This window comes from Epinephelus lanceolatus, chromosome 20 (genome assembly GCF_041903045.1).
Source record: "Epinephelus lanceolatus isolate andai-2023 chromosome 20, ASM4190304v1, whole genome shotgun sequence".
Taxonomy (NCBI): domain Eukaryota; kingdom Metazoa; phylum Chordata; class Actinopteri; order Perciformes; family Serranidae; genus Epinephelus; species Epinephelus lanceolatus.
The window spans coordinates 8,012,354-8,035,757 of record NC_135753.1 but is presented as its reverse complement, the minus strand read 5'-3'; the positions used below and the strand labels follow the sequence as shown (position 1 = coordinate 8,035,757).

General features: G+C 38.7%; 1 protein-coding gene across 1 annotated transcript; it reads right to left on the bottom strand.

Moving 5' to 3' along the window:
- Positions 1-4,663: 4,663 nt before the first annotated feature.
- chrnd (cholinergic receptor, nicotinic, delta (muscle)) lies at positions 4,664-22,380 on the bottom strand. The gene is made up of 12 exons (XM_033639272.2): positions 22,261-22,380; positions 19,249-19,394; positions 16,262-16,306; positions 16,056-16,165; positions 15,044-15,199; positions 14,419-14,534; positions 11,398-11,598; positions 10,789-10,900; positions 8,501-8,615; positions 8,179-8,389; positions 6,309-6,427; positions 4,664-5,087 (listed from the first exon to the last, which is right to left on the bottom strand). The coding sequence occupies exons 1-12, from the start codon at positions 22,316-22,318 to the stop codon at positions 4,905-4,907; spliced, it is 1,572 nt and encodes a 523-aa protein (XP_033495163.1). The 5' UTR covers positions 22,319-22,380; the 3' UTR covers positions 4,664-4,904.
- Positions 22,381-23,404: the final 1,024 nt, after the last annotated feature.

The following is a 23,404-nucleotide window of genomic DNA, read 5'->3' as shown; positions in this document are numbered from 1 at the left end:
GTGTTACCAGGCTATTTTAAATCTCAAATGCTGCTGATACAGGAATATTAATAATCACTTAAGTAAAAGCTAACTCAGGAAACTGCAGCGCATATTTAAAGTCACAGTGAAACAAACACATGTTGGTAATGATTCCCTGCCTATGTGTCAGTGCTAATAATTATCTGCTCAGACCAGTTGAACAACGCAGGCTGCCAACACAAAGCCTCAGCAGAGACTGAAACCTGATATTTTCACTTTCATTTAGCAGACTGTATTTTTCCACAGAGTGCAGTGTTTTTCCTTTACATTTTTTCTTTTCTTTTCTTTTTAACTACCAGTATTAATACTGGAAGGCTGGAAGTGAAAATATTAACCACACAATAAAAGAAACACACAATTACAGTTGAAGAACAACAGATCATGAGGACACTTTGGTAAAACAGTCTTCGTGAGATGAGCATGAATACAGTGAACTAAGTAAACTAAACTGTAATGTGTGTTTTATTTCCTCAGCATTATATTGTACTGCGGTGTATGTAGGATTGCGGCTGGGGCTTTATTGTAGTGTATGCACTCACCACATTGACAGGGGTTAATAATGTGTGTGGCTAACCATGTGTACACATTTCACTTACCATCTTTACCATGTGCTGCCCATACTCAGTGACGAGTCTTCGTCACAAAATATATATTTATATTTAAATTATACACACTATATAAAGGGAACATTAGACTATATCAGTAGGCTGAAATTATCAGCCAATATTGGTTTATCTATATACCCAACTCTGGGGTGGGGGAGCCCTTCTGTTTGAGTTTGCATGCTCTCCCTGTGTCAGTGTGAGTTTTCTCCAGGTGCTCCAACTTCCTCCCACAGTCCAAAGACATGCAGGTGAACTGGTGACTGTAATTGTCCATAGGAGTGAATGTGGACGTGATTGGTTGTCTGTCTCTATGTGTCAGCCTTGTAATAGTTTGGTGTCCTGTCCTGGGTGTGTCCCATCTCTCACCTAGCATCAGCTGGGATAGGCTCCAGGCCCCACGTGGCCCCCAACAAGATGAGCAGTCATGAAAAATGAATGAATATTGGTTTATCACTCATATATCAGGGTTTCTTTTTGGCAGCCTAGTCGCCAGAAGAAAATGTTGGCACTGTATGTTTCTGCAAAGCACGGATAGGCACATTTGCACGTTGCATACGTATAATATTAACAATTCTGGGGGTGTAGTGGATAGTGCTGGCGCCCCATGTACAGAGGCATCGCCTCGCTGCAGCGGCCACGGGTTCGAATCCAGCTCGCGGCCCTTTGCTGCATGTCAGTCCCCACTCTCTCTCTGTCTCCCCATTTCACTCTCTGTCCTGTCAATAAAGGCAAAAAGCCCATAAAAATAATCTAAAAAAAAAACAAAAAACAATTCTGTAGACCACTGTTCGAGACCAACAAACAACAAAACCTGTTGTGATTTAATGATCTGTCGCTGTTTTTCCAGCAGGGATAGTGCTACCAAAAACAGTTCTTTTGTTTTTTACCAAGACATTGCTGCTTTTCCAGCAGGGAGTGAGCCCCCAAAAGCAGGTATTTTATGCCAGACATGAACTTTTCCTAACCTCAGCCAATTGGTTTTTGTGCCTAAACCTAACCACACATTAATCACAGCCTCATTGAAACAGTTTCATTGTATCCGCGACATTATAACATGCAAATGATCTGTTGTTTGCAGAAAGGTACCATGCCAACATTCTTCTGGCAATGGGGTTGTTTTTTGGTCCGTATTTTGGCAGAAAAAATGCAGTTCATAAACATGTTTGATGTAAATTTTATGTTTATATGACAATTAAAGCTTATTTAAAATACTTTTATAATTGTAGTTTTTGTTTAGAAAATGTTGAGTTGGGTGAGTGTACTGTTCAAGCTAGTGTCAGTATCATTTTTCTGTAGCAAAAATTGTAATCCAATTTACTTTATTTGACCAGGATAATCCAGTTGCTGCTTTACAGGAAGACAAATGTTAAAAACAAACAGTGAAACAGTTTAACAATAACTTTATTAATTAATGGTGATATATCACAAATATTAATCATGAAACGAGGAATCTTGACAAAATGCTTGCTACAGTATGTAAAAACACAAAGACAGTGTTACCAGACTATTTTCAATCTCAAATGCTGCTGATACAGGAATATTAATAATCACTTAAGTAAAAACTCACTCAGGAAACTGCAGCGCATATTTAAAGTCACAGTGAAACAAACACATGTTGGTAATGATTCCCTTCCTATGTGTCAGTGCTAATAATTATCTGCTCAGACCAGTTGAACAACACAGGCTGCCAACACAAAGCCTCAGCAGAGGTTGAAACCTGATATTTTCACTGTCATTTAGCAGACTGTATTTTTCCACAGAGTGCAGGGTTTTTCCTTTACATTTTTTTTTAACTACCAGTATTAATACTGGAAGGCTGGAAGTGAAAATATTAACCACACAATAAAAGAAACACATAATTACAGTTACATGTAACAGTTCTGGCTCTTAGTTAAAGGTCCAGTGTGTAGGATTAGGGGGATGTACTGGCAGACATGAAATATAATGTAATAAGTAAGCTTCTTTAGTGTTTAATCACCTGAAAATGAAAATCATTGTGTTTTTGTTACCTCAGAATGAGCTGTTTATATCTCACGCCCTCATTCCTAGTGATTGCCATGTTTACCACCCTATTTCTACAGTAGCCCAGAATGGACAAACTGAACACTGGCTCTAGATATTGACATTCACATTGTCAGCCACGGTAGTTGGCAGCCCCTCCACGATGAAAAACACAGATTTTTTTTTTTTTTTTTTTTTTAATGTATATGAGAAACTGCTTTTTTTCAATGGTTTTTACCAAACCTAAAACCTGAACATTTGGATTTTAAGTTATCAGAGAATAGAGGTGAACACACATTAGCAGGTGCTAGGCTAGCGACCCGTCTGCGGCAAGCTGAACAGTGTTGGCAAAACACTGATTTGTAACGTGAAATTGTTTTATTCAGTGTATTTACCGGTTTTAATCTTCTGGTCAGTTTGTTTTGGAGAAGAAGAGACCTCTGTGGATACTTCAGCTCCTGGTTAAAAACCCCTGAACAATGAACACTGAAGGAATTCTAATTGGGAATTCACAGTTGGCAGATGGGCAACACATTCTCACTCCAACCTTGTAACATATCAACATTTGGTCATGGATTTTCCATGTCCAGATATGATGTGGAAGTTACCCTGGGTGCGTAACGTTTTGGGACACTGTCAACTTCAGCCTGTTACATGGTCTGTTTTCAAAATAAACTTCTGTTTTCACAGGAAATGTACAGTTTGCATCAGTCTCTTTCAAATTAAATGCACTAAGTTGGTACAACACCATGAATTGACATTTTTTCCCTTCAGCAACAAACACACATAGTTATCTTTTGCCAACACATACATGGGTGGGCTTAGGAAAAAAGAGAGTTTGGCTTTACAGTCTCACAGGAAGTGAACACCAGCCTCCTGGATGACAGTCAGTGCTTGTTGGATCCATCCACCTGCCGTCCCACCCTCCCTACTCCGTCCTCCACTGCCTTTACTTTCATTGTTGTCCCACTGCATTTTCCCTTAATGCTAAACCCCCTAAACAATAATGGTGACTGGCTAAGTTTCATGCTAACGTGAAAGGACAACTTTTCTCACTGGTGTCTAATGCCAGAAGTTGCTGTTAGTCACCGGAAGTCACGACTTCGGAGTGAGGCCAGGTTGAGATGGGAGAAGTTTTAGCTGGTTGCAATCTGCAGTCCTCACTGCTAAATTCCCCTAAATCTTACACACTGTTCCTTTAACTCATAACTTTCCCCATTAAAATGTGCTTGAGTATCAAATATTTGCACTGACAGTGTCATTTTGTAATAAGGGCTGCAACTTTTCAATTATTTTCATGATCAGTTATTTGGTAGTCTATTAAATGGACAGAAAATGGTGAGAAGATGGCTAACTTAACCTCTACGAGACCACAGTGACATCCAAGTGTCTATTTTTGACAGACGGACACTCTATAACTCAAAGAAATACATTCACTTTTTTCCATTATTTTTCCTTGAAAAATGACTAAAATGGTTAATCAGCTATAAAAAATAGTTGCTTATTATTTCCTCTTTCAATCAGCTGATCATTTTAACCTTTAATGTATAAAAATATTTTTAAGAGTCCCTGAAAATTTGATATTTTTGAGATGCATCCATCTCACCATCTGTTGGAAAAATGTTTTGAGCCCAGAAGGAATGAAAAGAAGAAATATGTGTCAAAAAATAAAGTTTCCAATTTCTGAGTGGTGTTAATTCCTTTTTATCTCAAGAAAGTTTTAAACATTGAAAGTTTAAATTAGAATTAGTTTTTGAAAAAAAAAATAAACAACCTTGCAGCTATTTTAATTTATAAGATGTATTTTAACTCATATTCACCAGCTGAAAAACACAAGTCTTATTGATTTGAAGCCGTCAGTGTCTTTAAATTTATCAAGATTCTCCTCAGTCTTCATCATCAAAACTCTCTTTTGTCTTATAGTTTTGAAAACTGTAGAAATGATACTTATAATGTATGTGGGACTGGATTATTTAACAAAAAACAAAACAAAACAGACAATAGGAACAAAAATAAAAAGACATTCATACATAATACAGAGTTTAAATGTTTATTTAAACCACACAAAGAAAATTAAAATAGTCACATACTGATGTAGTTGTTCACTTCAAATTTAAGTTTAGAAAAAAAAACACACACACAGCTGTGTACCTGGAGAAAAATCAAACGAAAATAATAAAGAGGAAACAAACTCCTGGATTTGAACAAGAGTGTATAAATTATATATTATACTAATGTGTGTGTGTGTGTGTGTGTGTGTGTGTGTGTATGTGTGTGTTACAGCAGGCGTGGGTTTTCCTCTCTGTAGTCGTATGGGTCTCCTTTGAAAGGCAGATGTGGAGGGTGGTTACAGATTCCCATCAGGAAGATGATGATGGTGCCAAACGTCATCACCGGGGTAACCAGGAAGAGACAGAGGCGGTCCACTGTACGAGCAATGCCACTCCAGTTATCTTTCTCCTGTGAAGAGAACGGATTACATACTGGTTTTACATACGTGGTCAAAAGTAAGGATAATATAAAATAAAACCACAACAGAGGGAGTTAGGAGAGCTCTTTATGAAGCTGGCTGATTTGTGAGCTCTGTGAACATGTAGATCACAAAAAAATAAACTTGTTTAAATAGCACTTTTCTGAACAAGGTTACAAAGGACTCTACAGGAAAAAAACAATAAAATACAATACAGACAATGGATCATCATCATTAAAGCATGAAAACACCAGAGAAATAAAATAAAGGTAAAAAAGCAATACATATATATATATATATATATTTGGGAGACGGGGTGTCGAGGTCACCCCATCTCCCAAAATCTGATACACTTCAGCTTAAGACTAGTTCACATTACACGATTTTCACCGCAATTTTGACATTGCAGAGGATCTTGAGAGCCACCTTGGGTCAGAGGTGAGTCGGCAGGTAGTCTGCCACGACGAGTCCTCATGTGTGAACAAGCCTACGAGCAAGTTGCCCCCTCGTCTGTGACTGGGACTGGACAACTGGCATGCTAGAAAACTGGAGAAGTCTGACATGACTGACAAAGAGCATCAGCCAATGAGAGGTGGGATACGTCCGACGTCAGCACGCAGGAGGACGGAAGAAATGTGAGGAGGACAAGGGTTGCCAGGTCCGCTTATTAGCCGCGAATTTAGACTTGTTTTTAAAGTGGAGTTGCTTATTTAAACGCATGATAGTCGCTTCTTTTGGGCTTGTTTCCATAGCCCTGGTTGCTTGTTTCTCTCCCAAGATCTGGCAACGCTCAAGCCGGCAAGTAACAAAAACAATGGCAGCGTCCACAGGATCAGGGGGAGCGTGTTGTGTTTGGACCCAGGCCCTGGAGGCAGATCTGATTCAACACTGGGCAGAATATTCATGCCTTTACGATGTGTCATCTCCAAGTTAAAATACGTAGTTTGGTGACGTCACAGCTTTATTTGGGGCTCTGTCGGTGACGGCTCGGTGGAGAAATCTTGTGGTGTGCACACACAGGTCGTAACGCAGTTGGCGAGACTCCCGCTGACAGAAACACATGTCGCCAGGTATGAACACTCAAAAGATTATGATAGTCTCCATGACGCAATATCAGGGTGAAAATCGTGTAATATGAACTAGCCTTAAAACACAACCATTAACAGTCAACACTCTCTTCTCTCTGCAGATCATCATCCTATTTTTCTCACCTCATTGTAGTCGTTCTTGTTGCGCATGTGTTTGATGATGTAGTTTGCTCCGTCCAACGCCGGCTTGATTTCTGCAAACAGCTGATCTGTCACACCTCCATCCTCCTGTGGCTTCACAACTGCCCAAAAACACACACAGAGAAATGGGTTAATAATACTGTGGTGAAGTCTTATTTCTAGAAAACAATGGCAGGGGCTTCTTTTGACCTTTTATCCCACAGGGGACAAAGATAATAAGGTTAAAACTGGGCCTAGGGACTGGAACTAGGGCTTACCTGAATGCTTCAAAGCTTCAGCCTAATTCTGTGACTCAAACAGTTTGCCTACACATGACAAGCTTACTGATAAGTTAGCAAGATGTCGAAAAAGTCAAGTGTCTGGAGTAGTTTTAAATTTACAAAGAGACCCCTGAAAAGATATGTGCAAGATATGTCAAAGGAAACTGACATCACAAATCTACAACCAGCTTAGAAGATCACCTGAAATCTGTAAGTAACAGCTAAGCTTAGTATTTTTTTTTCCTAGCTATTACGGCTAATGTTACTGCAACCTGCATGCTAACAAAGTGGCAAAGTGTCACATTATTTTTAGGTGCAACGACTGAAAGCTGATGTTTAAAAAAAAAAAAAGCCCTCTCATCACTCCCCCCTCTTCATTACAAATATTTCTCAACGTAGCTTTGATGCCCCATAACTGGTATTTAGGACAGCCCTACTTGGAACCTATCGGCTATCGGTCTGATGAGGATTTAGCCTCTGGGGACAACAGCTAATATTTCAGAAGGTTCCGGTATAGCCAGGGAATATTTGGATAATGGATATTTGGGCCAAGGCTTCCTCTTCCATTTGCCGATCATTGTTTATAACGGTCGGTGTGGTTGCCTGTCTCTTCTTCTTGGCAGTCTGTCTCTTCTCCACCCAAGGATGACCACCCAACCATGCACCAGACTCTCACACTGACCTGACATGAAACAGGTGCTTATAAATTTGCTAAATAACATAACTAAGCAGTCTCATGCTGCATTTTGCTGTTGTTTGTGGTGTGTGGTGTTTCACAGCAGGCAGGGTGAGAAGCGGAGGAGAGAGACAGAGCTGGAGAGTTGATGAGTAGCTTTTGAAAAGCTTTTGAGAAAAAACATCTGTGTGACAGCTAATGTAAAACATAGGAACAGATCAGGCTCTAAATAGCTCAATGTAGCCAATACAAATCAGCAAAATAATGCCTACATCGTCCCTGATACTGGTCTTTGAGATCGGATTGAGACACCCCCAGTACATAGTTAGAAGTTTTACTGTCCAAGTTGAGGAAAATTGTCTTTGGCTTCACTGCATAGTGTCAACAACAATAAAGGACAATGATGGCAACAAACTTCAGTGACAGTCTCAAATTTTATGAATTAGATGTGAGAACGGCCAGATTTCTATGCTGCGCATTCAGCATTCTAATAGCACAGAAGGACTTGCTGCACACATTGTTGGCTTTACAGAGGTTTATTGTGAGTTTTCAGGTCACTGTTTATCTAAGGGGTTGCAACTTTTCTGTTCCGGTTCATTGTCAGCACTCCCATAGCGTCGTCTTCAGAGAAAAAGCTGTAAAAAGCCACAGTTCTCTACCTGCTCAGCAGCAGACACACAGTCAGAAACTAGCTAGTGCGCAAAGTGGAGCATTCAGCAGCTAAAGAGCCAGATGTTTTCCTCAGGAAATGGTGAAGACCAAAAAAAGAGCTAAAAGAAAGTAAAGATCAGACTGACATTCATCAGATGGACATTAACACCAATCCTGTATGTCACAACGTCTTTCTGCTGTCACCAAATGGACAAAAAATAAAGTTATTACAGGTTTTAATATCCATTGACATCACTGGTCGTACTTGCTGCGTGTGTGGCTCGGGCCGTCAGTCCGTGCCTCACCGACTGTCTCTCAAACATCAGCTCACTGCGGGACTTGACACTGTAGTACTCCTCCGCCGAGGCAATGTAGCCCACTGAGCTGGATCGCCGTGGCAATGCTCCATCCCAGTGTGGTTCCTCCTCAGCGGGGCGAGACATATGCAGGATGCGGGGCAGCCGCTCAAGGAAGAACTGGAGTACAAATAAAAAGCAGCAAAGCCATAATGTGCATTTGTAACAACTGTCACCTTGTTGTGTGTAAATATGTGTGTGTGTGTGTGTGTGTGTGTGTGTGTATGTTACCTTTTTGGTCCATTCAGACATTATGTGTGTGCTCGGTGTCCTGAAGTGCAGGTTGAGGACGACCACACAGTTCAACACCACCACCGTCACCAACACCATGATGAACATCAAGTATCTGAGACACACACACACACACACACACACACACACACACAGGTATCTCATATTTTGTGGAGCAATTCGAGAGCACTTTTGTACATTCATTTTTGGTTCTTTGTTCCTTCATTGCTTTCTTACTTTAAATGTTACTTGTTATATATTACTGCACAGTGATCTGTACATACTTTGTTCCTCTTTGTAACCTGTTTGTGAATTACTTTAAATATTTTAAAAGGAAAAACAGCTCCCCAGTATCACCTGAAAAAAAACATTGTGAAAAAAGAAGAATTAAAAAAAAAGTGTAGTATTCCCTGCATCCCAGTGTTCTCCTCTTGAAGGGATTTAGTTTAGTAGGCTATTTCAGTTTATTTGTCTCTCCTACTGTGGAAGAAGCAATTTAGCGATCTGCTGTCACATCACTGTACTTGTAAATCTATAATTTAGGCAAAGCAGCTTTATTTGTATTGCACATTTCATACACCAGGGTAATTCAAAGTGCTTTACAGAGCAATAAAATATAAAACATAATAAAGGATACAGATTTAAAAAAAGTTTAAAGAGTAAAGAGAAAAAGATATGAGGTGAAATTACTTACTAATGATTAACAATAAAAGAAACATTTTAAAAACGTAGCAAAAGTGCAGACAAGAGATAAAAAGATTATTTGAAAATGATTTACAGTTGAGTTAAAAAATAAGTGTGCAATCATTTTAAGTAGGCTGGAGCAGTCCCTCATTGTTTGGTATCTGCTGTTAAATCCCTTTTTCAGTTCCTTTTGGTTGGATGTCACAGTCCCTCATAGTTGACTGGAGGGTAATTCAGGTCCCCTTTTGTGCAGGGCGTAGGTACTGACTCCTAATTTAGGTTGGAGAGCAGCTTGGTGCATCTCTGCTCTATGCCAGTCAGGGTGTGATGGCAACCTTCCTTAGGGCTTAAGTGAGCTGAGGAAATGCACACCCAGGACATTCTGACCCTTCCTAAATCGAATGCAGACCTCATGTTGGCAAACATTGTCAGCCAGACACTCTGGTCTCTCGGCCCTGTTGAGAATCCAATGCTGTCTGTTGCTGTGCTGTTTGAGGGGGATTTTGTGCATCCTAAAACCTGAGTGGAGGGAATATTTAAGAATGCCTTTACACTAGGTCACCTGCATCTGGGCTCTACTTGGTATTTTCATGCAAGAGCTTAGCTTGCCAAACAATCACTTAACACCCACAGGCCATATATAGTTATTTTGTTTATTGTTTTATTTCATTGAGACGCAGCATAACCCCTACCCCATATGTAAACACATTTGGTCATTACCGAAGAGGCATTTGTTTAATATTATTGTGAAGAAGGCATCTTCATTGTAAAGGCTCTCATGAGACTTGTTTCTACAAGTGAACATAAATTTTTTTATTATGTGGTTGGGAACAGCTTCTCACACTTCTTCCCAACCTGCTGCATTCTGGGGAATCAGTACCCTCATAAGGCAGTATTAAAAAGGAATGTTTTTAACATTGACTAAAATGTGATCAGAATTGGGGCTATCCAACATCATCTGGGAGGTTGTTCCAGCTTTGTGCTGCATGATAACAAAACGCTGCTTCACCGTGTTTTGTTCTGACTCTTGGGACAGTCAGTAGGTTGACTCCAGATGTCCTCAGGGTCCAACAAGGTTCATATGTAAGGTAAGTCTTTCAAGGTCTTGCTTTGACTTTACTCCTCTGACTCTAGCAATGTTTCTTTTAAATAGTAGTAGGTATGTATTCTATCAGAGCTAAGTGTAATATAATTAATATTTGTTTGCACAAGAAATATAAACAGAAAACAAAATATTTCCTCTATAACTCACAGGCAGCTACAACACCAGGAGTAAAAATGTTTTTTTTTGTTTTTTTTTATGTCAGATGTTCATTTGTGCACGGCTAACTGTCTACCAGACCTCCCTGAAGTTTCCAGATGTGGTTGTGACAGGGGTGGAAAGTAACCAAGTATATTTACTCCAGTCCTGTACTTTGAAGTTTGATGTACATGTACTAACTCGAGTATTTCCATTTTCTGCTCCTCATATTTCTATATATTTCAAGTAAAATTTTAAAAGGAAGGACTTTTACTTGTCACAGGGTATTTCTACTCAGTAGTATTGCTTATACTTGCGCGCGTGTGTGTTTGTGTGTGTGTGTGTGTGTGTGTGTGTTACCTACTTGACAATAAGTGGAACAGACATGGAAGTCTCCGGCAGCCTTTGAGAGATCAGCAGCAGAAAGACAGACTGAGCCAGCAGCACTGAGATGGACAAGGTCATCTTCTCACCACCTAGACACACACACACACACCAGTGAAACCAGTTAAAGAGTCCAGTATGTGCAGGTGAACTCTGTTTGTGTTGGTATGCTCAGTGTAAAACAAAATAGATTATGAAAACAGATCCGTTTTGTTGAGTTTTGAAAAAATATTTCTTCAATCAAGAGGCCAAATTTAAATTTCACCAATACAATCAGGACCTTAAGATTCTGACCACTTTGTAATCAAGTCCCAGGGATCATCATGGTTCACCTGTCCTAAAAAACATCTTTGGCGTATCATCAAATCCCATTACATCAAACTGAATTGCAAAATGTTAAAGAATTTTAAATTCTTAAAAAGTCAGTAAAAATAACAATAAAGATCCTTGTAACCCAATGAAACTGTATTAATCTCCATATAAAACTAGAACTTTCTGCATGGCCTGACACCTCTAGTAGTGAGTGAGAATTTATTTATTTATGTATTATGTCATTTGATTATAAACTGATACTTTAAAGTGCACTGACTGTCAGCAGGCAGGTAGTAGACGAGCGAGGCCAGGAAGGAGATGAGCACACAGGGGATGATGATGTTGACGATGTAGAAGAGAGGTTTGCGTTTGATGACCAGGTAGAAGGTGATGTCCTGGTGCTTGTTGCTCTCCATAGGAATGTGCTTGTAAGTGTTCCTCTTGGCCGGCCGGTGGATGATCTCCCACTCACCGTTCTCTGTCGAAACCAGACGGAGAATAGAGGGTTAGATAATTAAGATGGATTTACTCCCTGAATTTACACTCCAATAACACGGATGTTTCCCAGAGGTCATTTCCTTGGTATTATCTCTGGAAACTGGGATGTTTTAACAACGTGTGTGGGTGTTTCTTGAGGGTTTTTAAATGCTGATATACCTTAAAGTCAGTATCTTCAAGGCTGTGTCTGCAAAGCTGAATAAAATAAAATGAAGGGAAGTGTCTCAGAGGGAAACAACTCTGACATATTTTATTCGTAGCAAAGTGGGGAGTTCTTGTATTAGTATTTAGACCATCACGTAGAGTGCTGGTTTCCAATCTGGGGGCCCCAACCCCAACCAGGGGTCATCAAAGTGTCACAAGAAGATCATGAAGCCTTCTTGATTTTAAGGGGTGTATGATCTTTTTTTAATATATAGGAAGGGGCCAATGCCCAAGCATTTCATTCATTTCTGTTGAGAAAACAAAATGAGAATGCTGTTTTTAAAATCTAGATTATAATTTGAGATCAGTGATGTTGATAGATGTGAGTGCATGGACTCCCATTTGAGTGGTTTCTCAAAAAAACTGTAGTGTTGAACTTGTGTTTGATGTCATATGGTATAATTAATTAATTAATTATGGTTATATTATGTATGTTGAAAATGTAGCTGAAAATTAAACATATAAAATTCAAAATCTGAAAATTTTATTTCCACAACCACAGACAGTACAGTATATGTATCTTTATATAAAGTCTATGTGCTAAATAAAATATTATAAATGTCACATCTTGAACTGAGTTTAAAGAGCACCAAAGTCATCTACCCAGTATGAAGTAGCCCAAATCAGATGTGATATGTGATACGTGACAATCACAAATAGAAATAGAATTGTCTATTGATAACCCATACAAGATATAAGATGCTGTATAAATAGCCTACTGTATGAATTTAATGGTTCAACATTTTTCAAAACATGCCTATTCTTGTTCTTTCTCAGAGGAGTTTATATGTTTTCCTTTCACTCATTGAAACTATGAACAAAACAGGATCTTGTCTTGCGTGAGATACAAGATGAAACATGAAGTCATCACTGACATGAATCAATACAGTATCAATCATCAGGACAATTACATTATCAGTGGAAAAAATGACGCATCCCGTGCACGGTAAAGCACCATCATCACCAACATGAGTCAATACACCATCTACTGTCACAGCAGAGCCTACAACATAACATTGCAGATGTGTTCGTAGTAATATCCTACATAATCATCAATTCTGGTTTTAAGAACCTAAAAATGTAAGGTTATTGTTTATCGTCAATCCCTGAGGACCTCCGTGTCATCCCAACTATAATGCAAGGAAAGGGCAGCACACTGAGCTTCAGAGATAATGACGGGCAGGATGGCGGGCAGTTGTCAGATCTGTTCAGAGCACCAGACCAAAAACACCAACACATCACCGACAGTGTGATAATGCCATGCAAAACAAGTTCAACTCTCTGTGGTTTCTGTGACCTGTGACTTTCAAAATAAGTCAAGTGATACCAGGGAAAGTATTAGTGCGTCCCCAGGACCCACCAATAGTGAGTTTACTGTGTCCTCTCAGATTTTAACATGTCAGGGACACAGGACGTGTACCTAACAACATCACTGCAAGATATATATATTTTAAAAAATCTCACAGGATGAGGGCACAGTGAAGACCTGGACACAAGCTATACTGACAGAGCCTTTACTCTCTGCTACACAGTCTCATCCTGCATTGGAAAAGTACACAGTTAAAACAGTCAAAGAACAAATGGAACAATGGTCATGAGTCAGGGAGAAAAAAAGGACAAATTTGTCAAAAAAGAAGCCCATTAAGTACATGATTGTTACTATAATTAGAATATAATTGTGATATATAATGTAATATATAATGCAGGAAATAATCTGCTCAAAATGTATCTAAATCGCTTGTTTTGTACAAATGTTAGATATTGGGTTCATTGTTTGGGTTAATTATACAGTTTACCAGTTGTTCTGTGCTGTTCTTGTTATGCATTGACAATAATATGAAATATCCATTAAATACGTCACCTAGTCAGAACATTATAATTTCCCTTCGCCCAACACTCAATTTTACCAAAGAGAGCTTGAAAGTATCATAATGTAACTTAATGTAACCTCTGTTAGCTGGTAGATCCAGCCACCAGCTGCTAACAGTTAATGATAACTAGCTCTCCTCCTGCTGATGTCAACACAGGTACGATGTAGCATCATCAGGGAAACAACAGGGTGCGTCCCCTGATATGTTGATAGTGAGTTTGCTGCACCCTAACATCCCAATAGCGTCTCAGGGATGATCTTTTTTTGTCCCAAACATGTGTTCTATTGTCCCCAGGACAACGGAACACCGATAGTCTTTACCCTGCATTTTAGCCTGCACAAAGTTGATGCAACACATCAGCGACTTCCATTGGGGAATGTAATCTTATTTGCCGATAGCAGTCAACAAGGCGCATATCGACTGATACCGATGTTCAGCCGATAAATCAGTGCATCCCTACTTTCAATTGTACCACCCACTGCTACATGCTAACATTGTTTTATACTAGCCTACAGTGACATGCTCAGGTTAGCATGTTAGTTGTAAAGAAGTAAAAAGTCTTGGGAATGACACATGCTGAAATCTGTGATCAGATTTGATTGCGAGTGCGAAGCCATAAATATGCAAAGACAACAATGACACGTCGTGTTTTTATTAAGCTGGAACTCCTGGCTGGTAAATAATATTTTTTTAAAATGTGTAATAGACATTGGAGAAACACTTACCTGTGAAGCTTGCAGGGTCAATGATGATCCACTCCACCGTCCATTTCTCACTTAAATCCTCACTATATTCCTCCTTCAATAGCATCCTGATCTCTTTGGCATTGTAGGTCAGAGAGCTGCAAAGCAACATGGGAAACGGACTTTAAAATCAACAAACATGTTATCTAGTCTTGAATATATTCTGGAAATCAAATCACTTTATAAAAATAGTTTTTTTTGACAATTATAATATAATCCAACTATAATCCAAATACAGCCACAATCACAGAAAGCAAATATTCTGATAAGCTGAGTATTGTGGTTTGTTGGACATGTAAATGAGGACATTTTGCCACAAAGTAAACATGTAAACATAGTAGTTTTCCCCATTTTATTCTTAATAAATTTAGATTTATCTTCCTATTTCAGACAAGTTCATCAGTGCCTTAAATGCATCACAGCCCTTGTGTAAAGCCATACACCAGACACTAGCTCGTTAGTTAGTTAGTTAGTTAGTTAGTTAGTTAGTTAGTTTATTGACACAAACAGATTAAATATTTGGGTCCAAACAATATACAAAACAAATAATATATAAGATAAACCCATCAATGACAACACTACACTGGCACAGGTTTATGCGTCTTACGTGAATTTGAGCGTGCAGTTCTGCCAGTCGAAGGGAAAGTAGTTGACGTTTATGGAGCAGGAGGAGCGGAAGATGGCGGGAGGTAACCAATAGCAGAGACCAGCAGAATCCACGAGAACATTACTGTAGTAGGCCACTTGGAACTGGGCGTCATTACTGGTGGAGAGAGAAGGCAGGTGGGATTACAACACACACATACATACATACATACATATGTACAGGTTGTTACAGTGTATCTAGAAGAACTTTAATCTTTAAAGAACTTTAAACTTTAAAGAAACAAAATGGAAACTTCTGCAATAGCTTGTTCGCAATGACGTGACTATTATGATTCTTGAATTTCAGGTGGAGGGCAGGAAGTGATAAATCCATATACTACGTGAACTGGAAACAGAGGAATGTGACTACATAGAAGGGTTGAATGAACCTGCAGGCGGCAGGTATCAGAAAAATTGAAACATGTTGGATGCTAAATGAAGAAAAGTGATTTTTCCCACAATTTGACCGATCTGCCAACAATACATAGTGAAGATCAGGAGTTTAAAACTTACATTTTGGAGTTGCATTTTTTATTTGAATACCATCTGCGTAATATCTCATTATCTGTCCTACAAGAAGCAAATCCAAGCCAGATAGAAGAGGGCCAAGGACTGAACCCTTGGGGCACACCACACACACACACAGTTTCAGCTCTGTTTTCCCAAATTTAGTTTTATATTTAAATAAAATCAAAAATGTATTTACTCTTCCATCTAAGTTTCCTTTGATATGAAACTTCACAGAACAGCCAGTTGCGTAACAATGCTCCTTCTCTGTGCCAACATCAGGATTATTCTGGGTTTTAAGATATAAAACGGGTCCGACAATACTTCGCAATGCAATTTTTGGCAGTCAGCTCTTCAAAACATTAAAAATATTTGTATTAAAGCTGTATGACACATAGATATTGTGTTTGTTCCAGGTTTAGGAGGTTTTCTGTTTCCAAACAAACCAAAAGGAAACTGAATCTCACTTGTTTTCCAACACGATCTCCGGCAGCCACACCATGCTGGTTGGCAATCGAAGCACCTCGATACCATCAAACTCTGACACATTCCACGACAGTCGGTAGTCAGTCCACGTCTTTAAGTGCACACACACAGGGATAGTTATTGGTCATAAAGTATTGAGGAAGAAAGGCTGCCTTTGATGTAAAGAAATAGAATAACATTTACTTACGTGATCTATCCACACGTTCGTCAGCAGAGTTTCGTCGACCTCTTTCTACAAATAAGTAGAAGGAGAACAAATGACACAGAGGACCAACTCTTCTTTAAAATTTGGGGCTTTCAAAAATCACAGTAAAAAAGTAACAGTAAAACAGTTTTATACTTGTTTCAATTCTCTACAAACTGTATTTTCTTGTATTTTATTCTCTTGTTTAACAGATATTGGATTTCCTTGGTAGCCTGGATTAATTGATGGATCTGAATTAGAGTGATCTCCAACTATGGAACATTAAGAGTCCTATTTCAAATGAAGTTCTGACACTTTAAATTTATTAATGGGTGTTTTATTGCATGACAGTAAAGTAGAAAAAAATCAACAGTGAAGTATTAAATCAAAATGTTTTGCTTTCATATTAATTTTCAAACATACAAATTTACATGTATTTAAGATGGGGTGGGGGGGGGAGAGGTAGAAACAAACAGCCAATGTGTGCGTGTGTTCTGTTCAGGTGTTGTCACGTAAATAACAGTCCCCAAGCGATAAACAGGACAGACAGTAGGATTTTATTTATTTTTACACTACATTTTCACTGAAAGCTGACCGAATACAATTTGTACATTTTTGACCAAACCCGGAATGACCCATCGGGACCCGTCGGGCTCGGATCGGGTAGCCACACTCTAGTGTGTGTATGTGTCCCCTATCTATAGTGGTCTATCTGAATTTCTGTCTTTGAGAGATATTATTTTGTAATATAACTGAATTTTCTATCCATACATATAAACTTTAAATATATTAAAATTATAAGGCATCTTTGAGTAAACTGCAAGTATCATTTAAGTAGGCTATGTCATGGCCGAGCCAAGTGTCCTCTTTTTTGGAAATTAAAATATGGTCACCCTACATTAGCCTAGCAACGAGCGGAGATTTCCTCTGCTCATATGAAGCCAGGATAAATCCCTGAAGGATAAATCACTCACACGACTTAAAATGCTATTTTAGTGGAGGCTTTACTGTCTTCACAATTTATTGTTTCTTATCTGTGAAATACAAGTAAATACAAGCTTCGTTTCCACTGAGGGAAATGGTGTCAGTATAGATGACTTCAACGCAACGTCACTCACTACCGGTCACAACGGCCACGCCCCCTTTTGGGTGAAAGTTTTGAACTCGACCTGGGAGAGACGCTAGTCGCGGCTAGGAGTTCATAATGCCGAAAAGTTGCTGCGTTGTTCCCTGCACAGCAAACAATAAAAAAAAAAAAAAAAAAAAAAAAAACAGAATTGCGATTTTCTTTGCTCCCGGAGAGAGTGAAGAATGGGGAAAGAAGAAATCTGTGGCTCACACCCATCAAACGGCAGGGTAAAGATGGAAAGCTGTGGGATCCAGCCAGTCACTACACCCAACATTACATCTGTGGCAGGCACTTAACATGCAGGCAGGCAATAACATGAGATATTCAAAGCCAAGAAGTTAATTCTAATGAATGTTAAGTAATGAATCGACAGGACATGGATTGAATGAATGAATTGACAGGGTCATTCGTCCACACAGAGGCTGGCAGCTGAAAAGGACACACACATCATTTTCATTATCATTTTCGCTTTCTCGTCATACCGAAGGCGATCAGGACCTCTTAAACTCTCTCCGTAGCATGTAGCCTGACTGGCCATTTCATCCGAAGGGTAAAGACTCAACAGATTTGTTTTTATTTACACCTTATGTGTGTGAAGAGCTCTGCCGCCATGTTTCTATCACCTATGACGTCACTGGTGCGCGACCCGTTGTAGTTCGTTGTAGTCCCGTTGAAGTCATGTATACAGAAATTGACAGGAGGTCTGCGTCACCTGCTGATAGATCACATGATTTCTTTCTATGCAACCAATTGGCAAATCTCATACAAGGTGCCCTATTTAAACTGCATGGCCTGCCTACTGTTGCTGCATCCTCTGCAAGCCACTTTGCAACCCGCCTCCACCTCAGCTCCTCCGTTTCATGCTGTGTCTGACTTATCAGCGTCATTTCTGTTTGGCATCAACGCTTACTGTTGGCGCATGAAAGGGCAGGGAGGTTTGCTCTCTCTGCCTCAGGCTTTCCTCATTTGCACACAGAAGGGCGAAGAGTTGTGCTCTCTCCGCCTTATGCTTTTTACGTAGGCGCATGGAGGAGGCTTTCTGCATAGGCCCGAGGAAAGGCAGAGGCCCCAGAACAGAACCATACTGCCAAATATAATACTGCAAATGGAAATAAAGTTTTCTTTGAATAAAGTGTTCCTGACGGAACTACAGATTTTAGTTTTGTTGCTCAAGTCTCCCACAATATTTGCAGTGACATTACTGCTCTTGCATTACTCTCAGCAGAAAACCACTCGCTGCTCCAATTTGTTGAATCTGCCATATAACTACCTTTAAAGGTAATGGGAAAGGACACTGATTGGTTAAATTCATGTTACACCTGAAACACAACTATGTTTAATTAAGGGACTAAATACAGCCCCTTTGCCACTTGCACCTTTCTTTGCCCCCAGATTATGCACCGTATATATAGCAAAAGTAGAGTTGGACACACCCTAAATGCATTTGTACCGTATGCTTTAGACCATGCACTATACATCATTTAAACAGGGCCAACAGAAGCATTTAATCTGTGTATCATTGTTACATGGTAATCAAAAGGATTATCAAGATCATGTAGAAGTGAAGGAGGGATTTCTGGTACAAGGTGCATGGAGAAGGGGCAAAGACTGAAGCAGTCAAAACTCCAGCAACCCTTTTAGTATCAAGAACAACTTTATTGCCAGAACAATGTGATTTGAAAGGAGGCCTTTATCAGGGTCATCTGATGACCCTAAAAAAGTAAAAAAATATTTTAAAAAAATAAAACTCAATATTTTATAGTGTTAGAATCTGTAGGAGTACCAGAAATGTCACAGGGATAACCAGGCAAGGTGTACATGCGCACACACACACACACACACACACACACACAGTCTGTACCAGAGAAATGAGGTTGGACAGTGTGAGTGCGAGGTAAACATCGACAGCGTCCTGCTGCCTTTCAACAGGTCGCAGCTCTTTGTTATATCCTCGCTCCTTTATCAGGTAGTTGATCAGACGCTCCTCCTCGTTCCTGCCCCAGCACTCTGACACAAAAACACACACAAAAACACAGATCTTACCAAACTACTTGTAATCCAAAAGAGATTTTTGAGAATGTTACCTTGTTCTAACAGCTGAGATCCATCTGCACCTTTGTGTATAAAATATTCACTGCTGTCTATTCACTGTTTATCAAATATGCTTGTTTATTTTAGATCGATAAAAAGATCTCCCAGATACATTTCATACATTCAGTTAGACAAAAAATAATTTCTACTTACCATACTGTCTTACAACAAAACCTCATTTTTAAAAAAAATCAAATATAGAGCTCCACAGTTAAAGAATTTATTGAATATGACTTTGAAACCATTATCTTTTGTGTCAGGTCTTAGGTCACACTTCAAGAAACTTCTTATTTCATCTTGGATCTTTAGGCATGTTTTTTTTCTACTGGTTATTTATTTTTTTCTTATTTTTAAGGTTTGTTCTCCTTTTATTGTTGTCCTTTCTTGTTTTTCTCTTTGTTTTCTTTAAAACTGTTGGTTTTTTGGTGTGTATATAAATAGTTTTTGTATTATGTGTTCCTTATTTGTTTGTTTGTTGCTTATTAGTGTATTATTACCTGAGTAATGTCACTTTTTCCTGTTATTTCAATCAGGGAGGACCTGTACCAGAATTACTTCTTCTGTATGTATCTTGTTATTACTGTCAAATAAGTAAACCTAATACACTTAAAACTAAACAACACATTTTAATGTTCTCAAGTTCACATGTAAGTCAACAAAAGGTGTATTTTCCATGTTTATAAAGCCACAGTGCTATCATTTCATGTAACATTTTATAATAGTAGTGAGGTGACTTCACAAAAGCCACCCAGACTAACAGCACACATCTGCAGATTTATTATCACAAGTTATTCCCAGCTCAGTTCATCCAGTAAAATGTTTCCTGTCGGTGTTTCTACCTGATGTTTTTAGATTAATATTCCCTCTGCATTAATGTGTATGTTGCATTTTACTGCTGTAGATGTTTAAGGTTGAGCTCATTTTAACTCCTTTATATACTATTTGGTAGTTTAATCTATAGTAATGCATCATATGTTTGTGGCAGGGCTGTCCTGTGAGAACCACGTATCTCTAAGAAGTCAACTTTTCATGGTGTCAGAAAAACAACAGCTGATCCAAGAGGGTTTTTAAAGAATTTGTTTAGCTTAAGAAGGAGGAGAGTTTTCTCAACACATAAAGGAACACTTCATCCTTCAGTTTATCACAAACATTCAACATCAAAACATCTGGAGATACATGGTTTTTACTGGACAGGAAGGGGATGAAAAACTGAAAAGTAACTAAACCTGTTGAACAAATGTAGTGCAATAAAAAGTACAATATTTACCTCTGAGATGTGGCGTAGAACTATAAATTCAAACCTCAAATGTGGACTTACATACAGTATTTGTACAGTAAGTAAATGTACAAATTACATTCCACCACAGGAAAACAAACGGTGCCTGAGAGTGTGTGAATGCTTTCATGGCGATCATATTTCAGGGTATCATGGCAGCTGCTCTGTAGTTCAGAATACTACCACTGCTGCGGTAATACCACCTGCCATGTACACACTGCTGGTAACTGGCAGACATTTCCCCTCTAAACACTCCCAGTTTACCACTCAGCCATGGCTGTTTGATTTCTTAAAAAGTAAATACAACTGAGACAAAAAAAAGCTCAGCTCTGATAAGATCTTCTAATTTCATTTAATTTTATTTCTAAGAACTACTTCTTAATTTAAATGATTAATGCAGTGCTGCGATTATCACTGTAAACCCCAATTCATCCATGACTCAAAATTTTAATGTAAAGTTGACACAGATGTTAACTAATACATCAAAACTTTATGTTCACTTGACACAATAACTCATTCCTTGTGAGTTCAACATAGTTTTTATGTTGCATCAACAATTTGGGGGTTTTGAGTTAATTTGACAAAAAAAAATTAATAATTATTCAAGGCCAATTAACACCACTATCATGGTGCACTTAACATATAATTTTGTAGTTAAACAAGATTTTTAAAAAAGAGTTTGTAAAAAAATGTGTACTCAATGTTTCTATGTTCATATGACATAGAAAAAAATGCTAAAACAACTACAAAAAGTTATGTTAAACTGGCATAAAATCCCTGTCAGATAAGGGTCATTTGACACATTTATTTTGTGTCTGGTATACTCAAAACTTTTGTTACTAAACTAAAAGTTTAGTAAGCAAGCATGTCCAAAATATTTTGAAGTTGAGTGAGCGAATGGGGGTTTACAGTGTTTTTTGTTTATCATCGACTATCGATCGATTAGTGTATAAATGTCCTAAGATAGTATAAATAAAATGCCTCTTAAATGATCCTAAAGCCAAAGATGACATATTCATACTCTTTGTTCTGTCCAACTATTATAAAAGACTAAGAGAACTAAATATTTGCATCTCAGAAGCTGAAATCCACCCCATTTTTGGGGGTATTTCTGCTTTGAAAATGGGACTTAAAACAATTTATCATTCATCAAATTTGTTACAGTAAATTTGTGTAGATTAACCAATTGCTTATTCAACAAAGGACTCCCAGAGTTAATAACTGCACTGGGAAGAGCCGCAAACACAACTTTTTGAGGGGAGAGTTTTAGTACCCCACATTAATCTTGTAATCAGATAACGGGTGGGGGGGGGGGGGGGGGGGGGGCATTAAAATAAAATAAATAAACATATTTACAACTGAAACACAATATTTGCCGCTTTAATACTAAAATAGTCAGTGTGGACCTTTAAAAGCAGACGTCGGTCAAACTGTCGCTCACTCAAAGTTTGGATAAAAGCAGTTTTACAACACAAGTTAAATTCTGAGGGTCAAATTTAAACTCACCAGATGAGAGCAGAGCGAGCAGGAACACGGCGCTCAATGCTGCAGGCTGAAGCTTCATGGCTGACTGGAAGGGAGAATAAGTCCAGAGTCCTTTAACGCACCGACCTTCTGCCAGCAGACGGAGTGACTGACAGGCAGCAGCTGCAGAAACACAGAGGAGAGAAAATAGAAAACACACGCAGCAGCCGGCTGCCATAAACCTCCACTCTGTACGGGAAACAGGACGAGGTCAGATACAGTAACAACATCACAACAAAGATGTCAACTTTGATTTAATTATTTTTTATTACATGTATCAGCGTGTGTCACTTCTTGACCTCTCCTGTCATATTTCTTGTCCTAAATGATCTATATGTTATGCAGTCTTATGTGTGTGCAAATAAACTAAATGAATAAAATAGAGAAAAAAGATTGTAATTAAATATCCTTTTTGTCAAAAAGAAATTATGAAACACTTAATCATAACTTAAGAAATGAGAGAAACATCAAACAAAATCTCTACACTGTCTCTATTTTTCTTCTTTTATATTTACACTTTAAAAAATGGTAAGATTGTTGCACTCGTTCAATATGGCAGCCACAACACCACAATATGTTGGCCATATTCAAATGGACCACCTTGTTGTAAGAAAGGCTGTGACTGGTGTGTGACTGATTAATGATAATAATAATAGTAATACATTGGATTTAAATAGTGCTTTTTAAGGACACTCAAAGACACTTAAGCAGAAGCAATGATCTACTCAGCTGGCTGTCAGCTGGTTACAGCTGGGGCATATCACTTCAGTGTCCTGCATGAACTAATGCAAAACTTCATTTTTTTCATTCACATGCAGTAAGGAAATTAAAAATGTTACAAAGCAGTAGTGTCGGCAGAGGAATATGATTTTTTGCACAGATCATCTGTCCCATTTAGTGCTGTGTGAATATTGTGACAGTTTCAGTAAACATGATTTCTTTTAAATATAAGGTTCAACTATCGACCGGACCCTCTTCTCCAGTACCCTGGCGTAGACTTTATCGGATAGGCTGAGGAGTGTGATTCCCCTGTAGTTGGAACACACCCTCTGGTCCCCTTTCTTGAAGATGGGGACCACCACCCCGGTCTGCCACTCCAGAGGCACTGCCCCCGATGTCCACGCAA

What these genes read in the sequence shown, in the direction of transcription:
- chrnd (XM_033639272.2), bottom strand. Translation starts at nt 22,318, where the DNA reads ATGAAGCTTCAGCCTGCAGCATTGAGCGCCGTGTTCCTGCTCGCTCTG. An exon ending in CGAACGTGTGGATAGATCAC is followed by an intron (nt 16,166 to 16,261) that starts GTAAGTAAATGT and finishes GTGCACTTAAAG; the next exon opens with ACGTGGACTGACTACCGACT. An exon ending in ACAAGAACGACTACAATGAG is followed by an intron (nt 5,088 to 6,308) that starts GTGAGAAAAATA and finishes TTCTCTTCACAG; the next exon opens with GAGAAAGATAACTGGAGTGG.